Consider the following 13704-nt stretch of genomic DNA (forward strand, 5'->3'; position numbering starts at 1 on the left):
GACGAATCTTGTTAGCTATTTCCGATTTAAAAAATGGAAAAATACACTATACGAAAAGCAGCAGAGATCTATAATGTCTCACGGTCAACACTTCAAAACAGACTACATGGCATGGCCTATCGAGCTGAAACACGCGCCAATGGCCATAAATTAACTGTCGGTTTATCTACGTCTAGGTCGCTAGCACTAGTCACGTAGAACAGCTATTCCGACAAGCTGACGAGCCTGATCAATATGGTATGGAATTCCTGATATTGATGACTGCCCCCCAAGAGCAAGGGGGTGTGTGTTGTGTGTGTGTGTGTCTATTTAACGGCCGTGGTTCGTGACTCGCACGCTTCCCACCGATTCCTATTGGGACATAGGCCGCCGAGGGGTAAACCTCGAGCTTCAAATCGTCTATCAGATTTATATACAAATATGAGACTCTTTGGCACATTTCCGTAGCTGCCGTGGTCTTACTGAGAGGTCCACTTCTAAGTAGTTTTTGGGTATTTGCTAGCTGCAATGGTCCACCTACACTCAGTGACCCATAATTCTACCGCCATAGTAGTTTAGTAGTGAGTTTTGCAAAGATAGAAAGAGATAGGGAAGAGAAAAAGAGAAGGAAAAAGGAAATATAAAAGGAAAGTTAGGCTATCTTAGCTAGGTGCTAAGGAGAGATTAGCGAGGGCAGATGTTCTCAAAGAAGTGGGTTTCTGCTAGCCATGTAGCTAGTCTTTGTGCTCCCTTTGCAGTACTCAAAAGAAAGGAGATGACCTCGGAAGGGGGCCCAGGAGGACGAGGGGCTCATCTCTTGGCTATGTAGCAGAAGAAGAAAAGCAGAGGTGCTTTTCATGCTCCGCACCGACAGAGAAGATAAGCGTCATTATGGTTGAAACGTTCGTGGTAATCTGCAAAGTCTCTATAGCCAGTATGGGCTGCAATAATATGGCCAAGGTCAAGTCAGTTGAGTTGAAGCTCTCCAGGGCGCTTAGGAGATGTAGTTATTTTTAGGTCTTGATATGTCTGTAGTGCCACAGACTGCCACCATGTTTGAGCAGCAGAGAGGGATTGAGGCTTGGCGTATCTCTTTAGCGAGACATATGAGGACTTGTGTGGAGAAAGAGGGATAGAGGCAGCTCCCTCTTTGGCAACGAGATCAGCTGCTTCATTCTTAGGGATTTTGGCGTGTCCAGGGACCCATCAGATTTGGATGGATCCACTTTTGGTGTGAGTAAGCCTTTTGCGGAGTGGCCAGGCGGCTGCAAGGGTGCAGAAGGATTCAAAGACTTCTTGGGAAGATCCTTTAGAGGGAGATAGAAGGCGTGTGGTAACTTCCAGGTTGTCAAGACAGATCCATAGGTTGGTAGCAAATTGAGCTGTTGGGTATGCTATTGCTGCTTGAGCACTAGCTAGAGCAGCTTCTGCTTCTGCATCAAAGACTTCTTTTCCCAGTCCATAAGAGAGCGTGGAATGGAGAAACTGGTGATGTGCTTGAAAACAAACATAGTTACCACCAGCATGTCCATTTTCAAGTCTAGACCCATCTAAAAAGATTATAATATCAGAGCTAGGAATAGTATTTTGAAAAACTGAGAAATCAGCCGCCGCCTGTTCCTTAGTGCGTCCCATAGAAGCTCCTATTCGAGCTTGAGCACTCTCACGTGACTCACGAGGGTACCAGGGAGCATGTTGTAGAGGGTTTATCTGTTCAGAGTTGGGGAGGGCCAGCACTCGGCGGGTAAATTGACTGGTTTGTCGGCCGTCTCTGGCTATCTGTTCTGCGCGTCTTCGGAGTGGGTGGTATGGATCAAGACGCTGTAGGCGGACAGATGCTAGGAGGGCTATTTGATCTAGTTCAATTTCTGGTGGAGAGAATCTAAACTCTCGGTATAGAACAGATATTGGGGTTGTACGAAAAACTGGAAGGAGCGCTCTTGCGCCTGCTAGTATTACTGTGGTTAGTTTCTCGAGATGTTCTCCAACTCAGTTTAAGGTCTGGGGAGGTCTAGGGCGAGTATGGCCTGGCCACCAGGTTTCAGCACCATAGTATGCTTTGTGGAGTACACAGGTTGATACAGCCTGCTGTAGTAGATTAGGTTTAACTCCTCGAATAGTATTCCCTAGGGAGCGAAGGGCGTTAGCCACAGTAAGGGCTTTGGATGCTATTTCACTGCTGAAACCTTAGAGTGACCACTGACCAGACAGTGGTGGGTGTTGGGAATAGAGTTCTCTATTACCATTTTCGCTGATGCAACTCCTTTCTGTCCTATTACATCTTTCTATACGTAAACGCTCTTCTTTTTAAGAGCTTCTGCAAGATATATCTCTTCAGCACTTTTCCTTGGTAGCGAGACTTGAAAAATGGTCTTCATAGTGTAGCAATTCTGCCAACCAGTCCACAATTGATTATAGGATTATCTCTACACATAACTATAGCTCCCTTTAAGTATACACCAGACAAAAGGCGAGAGTCCCAAATATGGCAGTGCTGAGTTTGCCAGAAACTCGATCAATGATCGTAGTATTCAAGCTTCTCATCACTCACCGTCCGCGGAATACGCGAGTCCGGAGCTTTCCAGTCACCGCGTGACTTCCCTTCAAACGCTAAACGCTGTAATTGGAACTTGTTGTCTAGGTTCCAAGCTGTAGCGCAGATTTCGCCTCGTTGACTGTATCTCTCGGGATGTACAAGAGGCCATATATGCGCCATTATCCAATCCACAGACCAGCCAGTGACAATGAGGATCGAACCAACAACAATGATGATTGCTATGCCCAAAAAGCTGAATGACGTATATTCGCTGGGTAATTGACGGAGTTGTATGGAGCACATATCTTTGTCCCATGACCCATCAGCAGGTCGCACCAGAAAGTTCCAGTCGGGATCGTGATTTGCAGCATATTGAAAAATACTCCGCTGTATGTAAGCAAAGGTTGTCGTGGCCCAGAACAACACTTCATATTGCCACTGATTTGGAGGAAGACGATATGTCTGTTCAATCCCTGATACAGTGGTTGATGCCCATAGAGAACGTTCCTGTCGACTTGTGATAATCCAACCGAGGGTTGAACGACGCACTGATTCCGCAATTCGTTTCACCGTACCGTATTGAGCATCATTCATAGGACTCGTATTGCGAAGAACATCTAGGTTTTCCCTTCAGCTTGGCGTATCCGAAAAATCCGTGCAGAAGCGTTCTTCCTCGTTATTTCTTGGCGGGAGACAGAATTTATGTTGTTCAATGCATCCCATGACTGTGACATAGTCGTCAGCCTGGTAAAAACCGTTGGCCCCATCATGAGCTGCAAATATTGGATCGTCTTCTGGCTGCCTGTATTCAATTCCATTTGCTGATAGAAATATTAGAATTGTATCAGCGTCCGATCGAATCAGCTGCGGTTTCGGGAACCATTCACTCGAACTATCGAATTTTGGATAGCGTACGTTACTGTCAATTTTGGTAAGCTTCTTAGTGATCGGACAGCAAAAGGATGGGTAATATACTAGATCTTGTAACCCGTCGAATTCCTATTTGGATCACGAGTATCCAACACAAATGTAGCGTTTCCATCACCGGCGAAATCACTATTCGAACCAAATTCCAAGCGTATGATAGGGTCACCAGCTGGAAAATCCGATTCCGTAGTCACATTGACTCGGCGGAGAAAGCCCATTCCTGTTGCATTCAATGGCGCACATGTCATAGCCCTATAGGCAAAACAACCGAGCAGTTTGCCCTCATCGCGTTGTCGAGACTCTTTATGAAGCTATTCCCATATCCTGAAACGCATAAAACAAAGATCTCTGGGGTCCCTGTTGGGCGTTGCAAAACGCTCAAAGCTCCGCACGTACGGGAGCGTGCGTACGCTGCCTGAGGATATCCTCTGCACACAAATCCTTCGGCTGGATATTGCACATGTACAAACAATATCATCAGAAATCCCATGATCAAACGCTAAAAATTTCCATTCATCAATCACAATTCGCAAAAACACGCACGTAGCAAGTCCTACACCATCATTTATAAGGCATAATTCAAAACTCAAAGTTGAAAAATGGGAAAAGCACAGAGGGAAGAAAAAAGAAGGTATAAATCCATCACGCTTGCAAAACCATCTCGATAGCTGGCTGCATTTCACTATCCGGTACTTTCAATTTGTCCAATTCTTTGAGAGCCCCATTCACTGTCCCCGTGGAAATATCATTATAGATTCCATCCACAATTTCCAAAGCCACCTTTTCCAAAGTCTTTGGCGACTGTTCTTCTACTATTGTTTCGTCTTCATCCCACCCAGTCAGTCCTAGTTCCACTTCCGTTACCGCTGCTGTAATTTCATCTTTCTCTTTACATATCTGTTCTTCACAGCCATGGAGCTTTTCATCAGGCTCTACCTGCCCGGCGTCTTCAGGTGTCTTCGGACGTTGCGCGGTTGAAGTGGGCGTCTTCACTACTGCTTCTTGCGAGTCGCTCCTCATAGATGCTAGCGCTTCCGAGGTCCATGTCACCAATGGCACTAGAGTATCTGATTCTGAAGGTGGCGATTCAGTGTTCGTGGTATCAGTGCTGTTCTGAGCATGCTTCTCAAGACTACTTTCAATGGGCGTGACTGAGCGTGAAACTCGTGCCGATGAGGGGCCTGATGAGCCAGCCTTAGAATCAGCCAATGTATCAGCGACAGTGGAATTCAGGTCAGAGTCTTCTTCCTTTGCGTTTCCGTCATCCGAATTTCGGTTTGTCTCTTTGAGAGAAGTTGTGTCTTCACCAAATACTGTAGGTTGAAGTAATGGTGAAGGAGGCAGCGGTATCTGCTCGGGTAGAAGCCCTTCCTTGACTGGTGTAACCTCTGATGCCACTACTTCATCATCTACCGGTTCGCTCTTGATTACTATTTCCGCCTTCGAGAGCGTCTCAACATTGACTGGTAGCGAGCTGTTAAACAACGGCTCGGATTTGACAGGTTGCTTAGCTGAGAACATGAACGTTCTGGGTACTGATTCGGTCTTGAAAAGCGGTTCAGTCTTCAGTAGTGACTGCCACTTGAACAGCGGTGGCTCTTTTGACGGTGTTTGTCGGTCAGCTGAGAATTCAAACTCTGTCCTGGGTAGTGGTGTGGTCTTAAATAGCGGTTCGCTCTTCAGTAACGGTTGCCACTGGAACAGTGGTGTCTTTGATGGTGTGTGTTGTTCAGTTGAAAATGAAAACTGTTTCCTAGGTAGTGGTTCCAATTTCGTAGGTGTTTCTGTTTTCAGCAAGGACTGCCACTCAAACAATGGCTTGTCTTTGAGTGGTGTCGAGTACTCGGCTGAAAAGAGGGACTGTGTCCTAGGTAGTTGCTCTGTCTTGAGAAGTGGCTCTGTCTTGGAGAGTGGTTCTGTCTTGGTTACTGGCTCTGTCTTGAGAATTGGCTCCGTCTTTGGTAATGGCTTGAGCGATGGCGCCTCTTTGATTAACCCTGCTGAAAACAGGGTCCGCGATGGTTGTGGTTTAGATTTGATATCTGGCTTCGTCTTCAATACTGGCTGGCCTGTGATTAGTGGTGCCTCTTTGGGCAATGTCGGCTGCTCGGTCACAAGCGAGTCCACGCGCACAACTTCCTCTTTCGGGGCCTCCAAGCGTCTTATCGTCGGTTTATATCCGGTGACCACCTCCTCTACGATCTTGGGTGTATGAATCGAGACTGGCCGGGTCGTCTCGGCGACAGTCGACTTCTTAGTCAGAGATGCCTCATAGTGCTCCAACAGCTTTGTAGCAGTGACCATCTCCCCATATCCTTCCATCATCTTTACAATTTCCCTCCACTGGCTTTTCAACCGGCCAGCCGCATCATATGGCTCGGCATATTGCATAAAATCTGCCCAATTACGCAACACCTGTTTCGCTTGTTCTTTGTCAATTTCGAACCATTCTTTATGGCTCTTCTGGCACCAATCGGCCTTGCACCTCCGCTCCCGGCGCCATTGCTTGATCAGCTCATAATGTGTAAGAGTTTCGACTCGCTGGGCGTGCGGGATGCAGTCCACGCTGAACAATAGATTCGGTATGTATCCACACTTCGACCAGTCTTCAAGACGGCGCTGGACAGAACTCGCCGTCCAGCCGATTTTGACGTGGCCCGGAGAAGAGGCCCGGTCAAAAATATAGAGTGAGCCGGTTTCGAAGTCTCGGTCTTCAAGAGGCTCGGCTATCTTCCGGGAGATGGAGTCGCTTGGAAGGGGGTTTGTTATGTGGGGACGGAATTCTGATGGTGGAGCCTGAGGAATAGACTGGTGTAAGTTTCCTTCTCGAGGGCGGAGATCGTAGCGTTGTGAGTATCCATAGGGTTGAGGTGCTGGTGAGGATACCGGGAAACTATATTGATAGTATGATGAGTTCGAATTATCGACAACCCCAACGTTGGATTGGCTAGAAGATGGACTGCTAGCAGCGGTGTACACCGTTGTACCGTAACTAGGAGTCGATGGCGCTGGAGTAGCATAACCATCCTGATAGTATGTTGAGCTTGCGACAGATGTGAAGGGTGCTGCGTTGCTACGAATGGCGGTCGCGGTATTATATTGATAGTAAGATGGGCTTCCAATGGGTGTATTGAGTGTCCTAGTATAACTAGGTGTTGATGGTGCGGGGGTTGTATAACCGTGTCGAATGTAGATATCCTCATCGGGTGCTGGAACGGTGGTTGTGTGATTATGTTGGGAGGAGGCGTATCTCCTGATTTCATCTTGCCATCGTTGGGCCAGTGGTCTCAAATAGCCGACGTCTTCTATACGATCTCGATGCTGAGCATTACCCATTCTGCAGCAATTGAACTGGACATAATCTTCAAGCATTTCAATACTGACAGCCTCAGGTGGCATTGTCATGATTTGTCTACGGAGTGCAATCGCCTCGGCGCGATCGGCTCTGTCGCAAGACCATCTGCATCTTGGCGTGTTCGGTTTCTGAGTGAAATATATACATTTGTCTTGTCTGGAGGGATCAAGGTTGTAGAATGAGATGAACCAGCCAAGACCTGGATCGTAAGGCATTGTCGCTAATCCTTAGTGGGATCTTTCTGAATCGAGTCCTTAGGAATGCTGTAGTATGTACCGAGTATATACACATGTATATATATATATGGATAAACTCAGCTCGTATGGCCTGTAGATGCGCAGACACGGCGCGTATAGGTGTATATTAGTGATATATTTATCACGGATCTTCCATATCGTATGATCCACGGGGGAAGCACAATAGCCGAAGAAGAAAGAGTTCGTTCATAGACAAGTATGGGCGCATTTCATTTGCCTATATATAAATGAACGTGGCTGGTATTGTATACAGACAAATACATGGCTTACAGCTGGGGTGCGAGGCTCATGCAGTTCTGTCACGCAGTATTACAGCTAATCTGAAAATATAGCGCAGCCGGTAGTGTCAGTCAGCGAGGCTGAGGACGGGACCGCATCTTCACTGGCTTTGAAGCAGGCCAATCACGTCCGCTCCGAAGCGAGAGAGCCAGGATATCTTGGCTTATCTTATATGCGGTAAGCTGCTTGAGCTCAAAGATACTATGTGCCGTAAAGATATAGTTGTTATGGTTGAAAATGAGTGGGGAAGAGATCTGGTTCGTGCAAGTGACGTTTAATTTAAAGCGGAGTAAACGATGATAAGTCTCCAGGACCGATTGACTTACTTTACATGACCGCTCCACTAGATCTCCAGGCACTATTCGCTATCGAAATGGGTGGAAGTTTCACTGAAACCCTCTCAATGTACTCTAAATGTACTTTGAAAGTCTTCAAGAGCATTGCCCATCAGAAGAGTGGTAATGCGGGACCTCAAGATAGCTCTATAAGTAGCTTGCTGAGCGCGTGATGCTAGTATCAGCGGCATTTAGGGGATTTCGTCGTGGTGGTTATTCTCAAGGCGGATTTTGTGGTTTGCGGTTGGCTGACGGGGAGACATGCATAGGCGCTTGCATTCCAAATATAGGAACGACAGCATAGAAACAGGCTTAGACTGCCGTACTGTACTGCATGATACACAGTCCTGGGACGAGACAGGGTCTTCGGAAAAGATTACAATTACGGGTTAGCGCCCTTTTGTTAGTAAGTCTTAGGGATTGATGATGATTGTAAGTAATCCAATACCCTAACGTATTCCACGGGTAAATGGCCCGCACGGGTAAGTGGCCAACCTGGTATTCCCATACTATAGTACAACATCGTCATTTTCCACATCTTAATATCTCAACAAATTTGTATATAAGTTATATCTCAGAACCAGTCAATCTCCCAATTATGTATGCCCTCTTACCGCCGGGATCCCGCTTATTCCAGCCTTGCCAATGTCAAAAGTTTATTGGTCCATCGTTATGCACTAATCTCACCTCACTCAAGCGTCGGCCTATCTGTATAGCGTAGCAAGTCATGGTTTGAGGCTAGGCAACCACGACTACACTCGTGTGTAGAGTAGATGGGCGGTTAGAGACAGTGTCTAAATGGTCACATGGCAATTTTTCTGCATATTGACTACTGCGATTGGGCAAACCACGCATCACTTCAGTACTATAATCAATCACAATGTTATTACTTAGTCACCGCAGGGGGATAGCTTAGTAACAAGCACCTTGATATTTGGCATTGAAATATTTATATTATCATGATCAAACTAGTAGCGCAATTTCATTTCCCTGAGGAAAGGAAGATTGACGACCACAAGGAAACTCTGAAGAACCTATTTGAATCGCTAGGTTCAACTCAACATGACAGCAAGTTTTCATCGTCGGTCGGCTGTAATTTTTTCAGTTTGACAGATTGTGTGCACTGACTCTAGAACTTATAACAGATTTGATGTGACTGAGTCACCGTATCGGGCATGGAGCAAAACGTAGATCGAAATTCGTCCGAAGCTTTTGTCACTACAATTAGATCGCCGGGCCCTAGAAAAAACCTGGAACACCGTTGTTGGTGCATTGCCTGTTCTTTAAATTGATTTATGACTTGACTTATAAGACGGAACTCGTAAGCGTTTTCGTTCCGAGCATTAGGCGACGAGACGAGTCTGGAATATTCTCTCAAAACAACAGCTTGCGCAACGACTGGGATTCTCGGCAGAAACGAGTTTATGTCACCGTCCAATTTAGCTGGTTTCCTGATTGGTTGTAGTTGAGTAGACAGGACTTGGGTTCTAGCATCCTAGGATGCTAGAACCCTAGGCCGTACGACTGGGAAGAGGCCTCCATCCGCACTTTTACTTCTCATTATTTTTATTCCCTACGAATACCTACCGGAAGAGAGACAAGAATAGTGTTCCCTCTACGGCATTTGAAGAGCTGCCTGTTGAGAGCGATGATGAGGCTTGCTCTGAGCTTGTCCTGATGTACAATACCGTACAAAGCTATTGCTCTGCCATTAATGAGCTCTGGGCACATCAGACCTTATTAGGCCTCCATAATGCAGCGCGACTATAGAGAGTAGCTATGACTGCCCTAAAGACATCAATTGCCCGAGGCCAGCACCAATGCTGACATGATGAGTTCACAGACCGTGAGCTGGCTACCATACGAGATGGGTACGTTGCCTCTCAGATTCCTGATCTTACAAGAAAGGTCTGGGCCCAGTGCCTAGGGCAGAATCAGGTTAAACAACAGTTTCATATACAGCTATGCTTTCTTTTTGGCAACTCTATGCTGCTGAGGTTAAGTAATTGGCTACCTATGGAGCTACAAGATCTATTCTCAATGCCCCTGCCTAATGAAGGGCCAAAAGGCAAAGGCTAGTGCCTAATTACTGTGATGGACCAGGGTAAAACAAATCAACACGGCCAGCTTAAGTATAGGGCAGCTCTATCGCATCGAGACTACTAGTCCTATCTTATAGGTGCTCTAGTAACCTATTTCTTCTGAAGATGGCATTGTTCTAGAGAGTTGTTCCCTTATTTTCAGACTAGTCAAGACTAGTATAACATTAAGGTGCTTAAGCGAGATAATAATCACCCTACTGAACCTCTAAGCAATAGCATAGCAGCATCCTGGACCCGACGCCTGTACAGTGAGGTAGGGATTAAGAGCTCCAAGGTAACACATGTGGGACGGGTCTCTGGGGCCAGACTTGCTGAGTTGAATGGAGTCTCTGAAGATCAGGTAAGTAAGCTCTATCATCCTATCTATTTAAGTTAACCTCTAGCCTCTAGAATCGCCGGCGCGGTCGCTGGAATGCAGACCAGATGACTGGTTGTTACTTGACTACTCTGCCTTGATCCTTCATGCGTGGTATTGCAGACTTTGACCCTGACTGGTCATCAAGCTATTATTTGCCTTAGGAGACTGTCTACCCTCCACTAGCATTATTGAATTGAGTATGGCTAGACCTGGATAGGTGGCAAGCAGCATATTTAGAAAGGACAGATGCAACTGAGAGAGTAGAGTCAAATATTGCTGCTAGTGGATTTCTAGAACTATTATAGAGGCTTAGAACTGTATTCTTGCAGGACTCTGTACTCTAGCGGACGGAGTTTCCTAGCCATCTAATATTCCAAGACCCTCTCTTTTAGACGGCAGAATATAAGGCCTTTAAGCTAGATATTCATATAGTTGTTACGACAGCCATGGAAGAAGATCCTCATTTTATTACTATTCAAAAGGCCATCCCCGCTATAAATGACTAGCTCTGTACAATGACTGCAGCCATTTAGACTGGCCAGGTTACTCATTTATAAGCCCTTCACTCATTAGAGGGCTTAATGGTAAGCCGAATAGATCAACTAACAGCCGCTATTAACGACTTTGTTGGTGGCACCTTCACCTGCCAATTCGTGCCTAGGCTATATTGTTCTGCCCCCTATATCAGAAGCAGCCTTTAGCCCTACAGTGCCTATTCAACTTCCTATAATGATACTTGAGAGAGCTTTACAGGCACTGCAATATTGTATGTCGAGGAACACTACAATAATCCTAGAACTGTGGCGAGAGTGGACTGTTGGGCTCAATGGACAGCCTTCAATTGAGAGGCTTGATGAGCTCTATGGCTCTGGCTGGCGCTCAGGGCTGAAAGCTCTGCCGAACGCCAGTTCTATTCTCGAAGGAAGACTCTCATCAATGAGATTAGAAGACTGGCTGCTATTGAAGATGCCTCTTTAAGGGATCCCTATCAAACAGTCATAGCAAAGTTAGAGGAAGAGCGGATACAGGCTGGTGCTTCACTGAGCAAGGTAATAGATGCTTTAAAAAAGTCATAGTGTTTGTTAGCCGACTAGTAAAAAGCAAGTCATTAGGCTATTATCTAATTGTTCACCCCTTTTCTTTTTCAGTCTAGATACCTAACCCTAAGATTTGAACAATACCATACCTTACCTAGCATTCTTGACTTGGTTGGTTGTCAGTCAAAAAAGGCTCCACCATCTTGTCATACTCCAATAACTTCTTCATTTATAGGTATTTTTTCTTCTAATTTAGCTACAAGATAAAGCGGCAAGTCTATACTTTGGAGTTAATTTTTCTAGCCCATCGATTAAACGGATATTGGTATATTGCGATCTGAATATCTTGGTATTGATGTTCCAGGGCAGTTACCGAAAACGCGGTATAACAGTTATTCCCCACTAAAAAGCCCCTCAGATATCCTTCTGATGTCCATCTCTGCAGGCGTTCTTGGAAGTTGGGGCTAATGGGGTCCACTACCCGTCGCTTCACCTCCCCCCACCCTATTCGGACAGGGTTGTCCGAATAGGGTGGGGGGAGGTGAAGCGACGGGTAAGATCTCGCTAGAGGATGACAGTGAGTCCCTCAGTGAGGGTATATGTTCCAGGACCGCCATTTTTAACAACAAGCAGTTATAGAGCGCGAGCAGTGTTCAATGTTGATGTTCTCCAAGGCTAAGGAATTAGTGAGACTTGTCGGTTTTGGAAATAAAGAAAGCTAGATTGCTTCATGGCATGTCACGGCCGATACGAAATCTAATACACGCTAGTGTTTGTATGAATGAATGATATTTATTACGCCCGGAGGGACTAATCCTAGTTATAGGGTACTAGTGCGCTAATTAAATAACCCTTCTCAACAGTTGTCAGATGATTGTCAGATAATCCGGATTTCAAACGAGGCAGAAAGATCCGACATTCGATTTTACAGGTCTAAAAAGGCACCTTAGGTCATGATAGCTCACAAATCACCCCACCAAAGATGTTTACAAAAACCTAGCTTTGAAACCTGATGGAGAGATAGAGAACTGAATACACACAATCTTGCTAGTCACTTCTTTTCTTTTCATCCTAGTAAAACACTCTTCAGGATTGGCCTGGAATAAACCGACTAATCCGACAGAAAGACGTCTCCCACCTTTACTGTACCTAGAGAAGAAAAACAAAGAATGACAACACGGATCAAGGATTCCATACTTTGCATGCATAATTTGATACGTTGAGATATACCGCTGAAGATTGTTACGTACAATCCAACAGGTATAGTAGCATATCTACCCCGTATTTATTTTATAATTGCGATAGCCATTACAAAACCTTGTAGCTGCGACTCTGCAATGAATATTCTGCCCTATATGCCAGCTGGTCTGATCTGCATTCTAAAGACTTTTTTTTATGAAAAGAAGAAAAAAAGAGAGATAAAGAGAAAATTGGTACTTCATTTTCCAATCGGAATATCGAACCCCAGCTATGTCTCATCCATTTAAATTTACAGCATCCACCCGATTCTGAGTACATCAGATGCGTTGCGCAGACACTCTGGGCCCTCATGTTCCGGAGGACATTGGAGACTGAATTCTGTTTGAAGACAATAGATTCTGTCTCCCTCTGGGGTCTTGGCGTCAAATTTGACGCTCCATTGTCCCTGTACAAAGGAGCCACGGACCCTCAGTTTTAGCCTGCTTCAAAGGACAGTCATCAAATAATACATACCGGAGCGACCAGCCAGTCTGCAAACCAAGTTGCGTAATCAATAAATACAGGCCCTTTACTTGGGGGGCATGCTTTTTCTGGTTCGTTCGAATCAGGAGGCTGGTGCATCTTCTCGAGATAGTCACAGATGTGAAAAGTGCCATTAAGCGCGCCAAATTCTCCAGTGTTTGCGGTCACATTGATCTGATATTCGACGGTTGAGGAACCCGAGATGTCACGGGTCAAGTTGCCTGCATATTATACACATCAGTCAGACATTTTATTCAGGCGGATTAAAGAAACAGGGTAGTAATAATAATAGTAGTAGTAATAATCACCCCAAATATAAACGTCTTCTTCTTCATTACTGGACACTCCAGCCAGATCAGAAATCACATCCAAGCAGACGGTCAAATCATTGTAAAGACATACAGAATAGGCATCTGGGGACGGTTGATAATACGCTCGATGGCTAGAATATCGCTTTTCTGAGACTCTGGGCATAATGTAACAATAGAATCGCCGGGTATGCCTCCATTTTCCAGTGTTAAAGGATGTTGTCGGTCTCGCTCGACTGCTCTGCCTAATGCAGTGGTACATAGCACAGAGATGACCCACAGTAGCATGGTGGAAGGTAAGAATTGGGTGCAGTATCGTGGTTAGAAACAAAGGGAGCTAGAGTGCAGGAAAATTGGACGAGAGCAGAGACGTAAGATCATATGGCTAGTTAATGTATAGGGGTCGGAGAGCAAATCTACTCTGTGCTCCAGACCCTGACTGAGGCTGAGTCCCCGGGGCTACGTCATTGTGCAGTGACTGACACGCGTTAGAATTTATTAGCAGGCTC

At 45.6% G+C, this 13704-nt stretch overlaps 3 protein-coding genes across 3 annotated transcripts, besides 2 other annotated features; 1 reads left to right on the top strand and 2 right to left on the bottom strand.

The window, feature by feature from the left end:
• The first annotated feature begins 571 nt into the window (after positions 1–571).
• Positions 572–631: a sequence feature (GA-rich).
• A 212-nt stretch (positions 632–843) lies between these two features.
• Positions 844–2163: a mobile genetic element.
• TSTA_001610 (uncharacterized protein) lies at positions 946–3660 on the bottom strand (the record flags this gene model as incomplete). Its single annotated transcript, XM_002487699.1, has 7 exons — positions 946–1145; positions 1206–1937; positions 2028–2155; positions 2184–2215; positions 2531–3132; positions 3271–3407; positions 3491–3660. The coding sequence occupies 7 exons, from the start codon at positions 3658–3660 to the stop codon at positions 946–948; spliced, it is 2001 nt and encodes a 666-aa protein (XP_002487744.1).
• A 424-nt stretch (positions 3661–4084) lies between these two features.
• On the bottom strand, positions 4085–6867 carry TSTA_001620 (uncharacterized protein; the record flags this gene model as incomplete). The annotated part of the gene is made up of 1 exon (XM_002487700.1): positions 4085–6867. The coding sequence occupies exon 1, from the start codon at positions 6845–6847 to the stop codon at positions 4085–4087; it is 2763 nt and encodes a 920-aa protein (XP_002487745.1). The 5' UTR covers positions 6848–6867.
• A 2632-nt stretch (positions 6868–9499) lies between these two features.
• TSTA_001630 (uncharacterized protein) lies at positions 9500–11017 on the top strand (the record flags this gene model as incomplete). The annotated part of the gene is made up of 5 exons (XM_002487701.1): positions 9500–9576; positions 9981–10023; positions 10045–10110; positions 10738–10836; positions 10925–11017. 5 exons carry the CDS (start codon positions 9500–9502, stop codon positions 11015–11017), a joined length of 378 nt encoding a protein of 125 aa, XP_002487746.1.
• Positions 11018–13704: the final 2687 nt, after the last annotated feature.

This window comes from Talaromyces stipitatus, genomic scaffold, assembly GCF_000003125.1.
Source record: "Talaromyces stipitatus ATCC 10500 scf_1105507295517 genomic scaffold, whole genome shotgun sequence".
Lineage (NCBI taxonomy): Eukaryota > Fungi > Ascomycota > Eurotiomycetes > Eurotiales > Trichocomaceae > Talaromyces > Talaromyces stipitatus.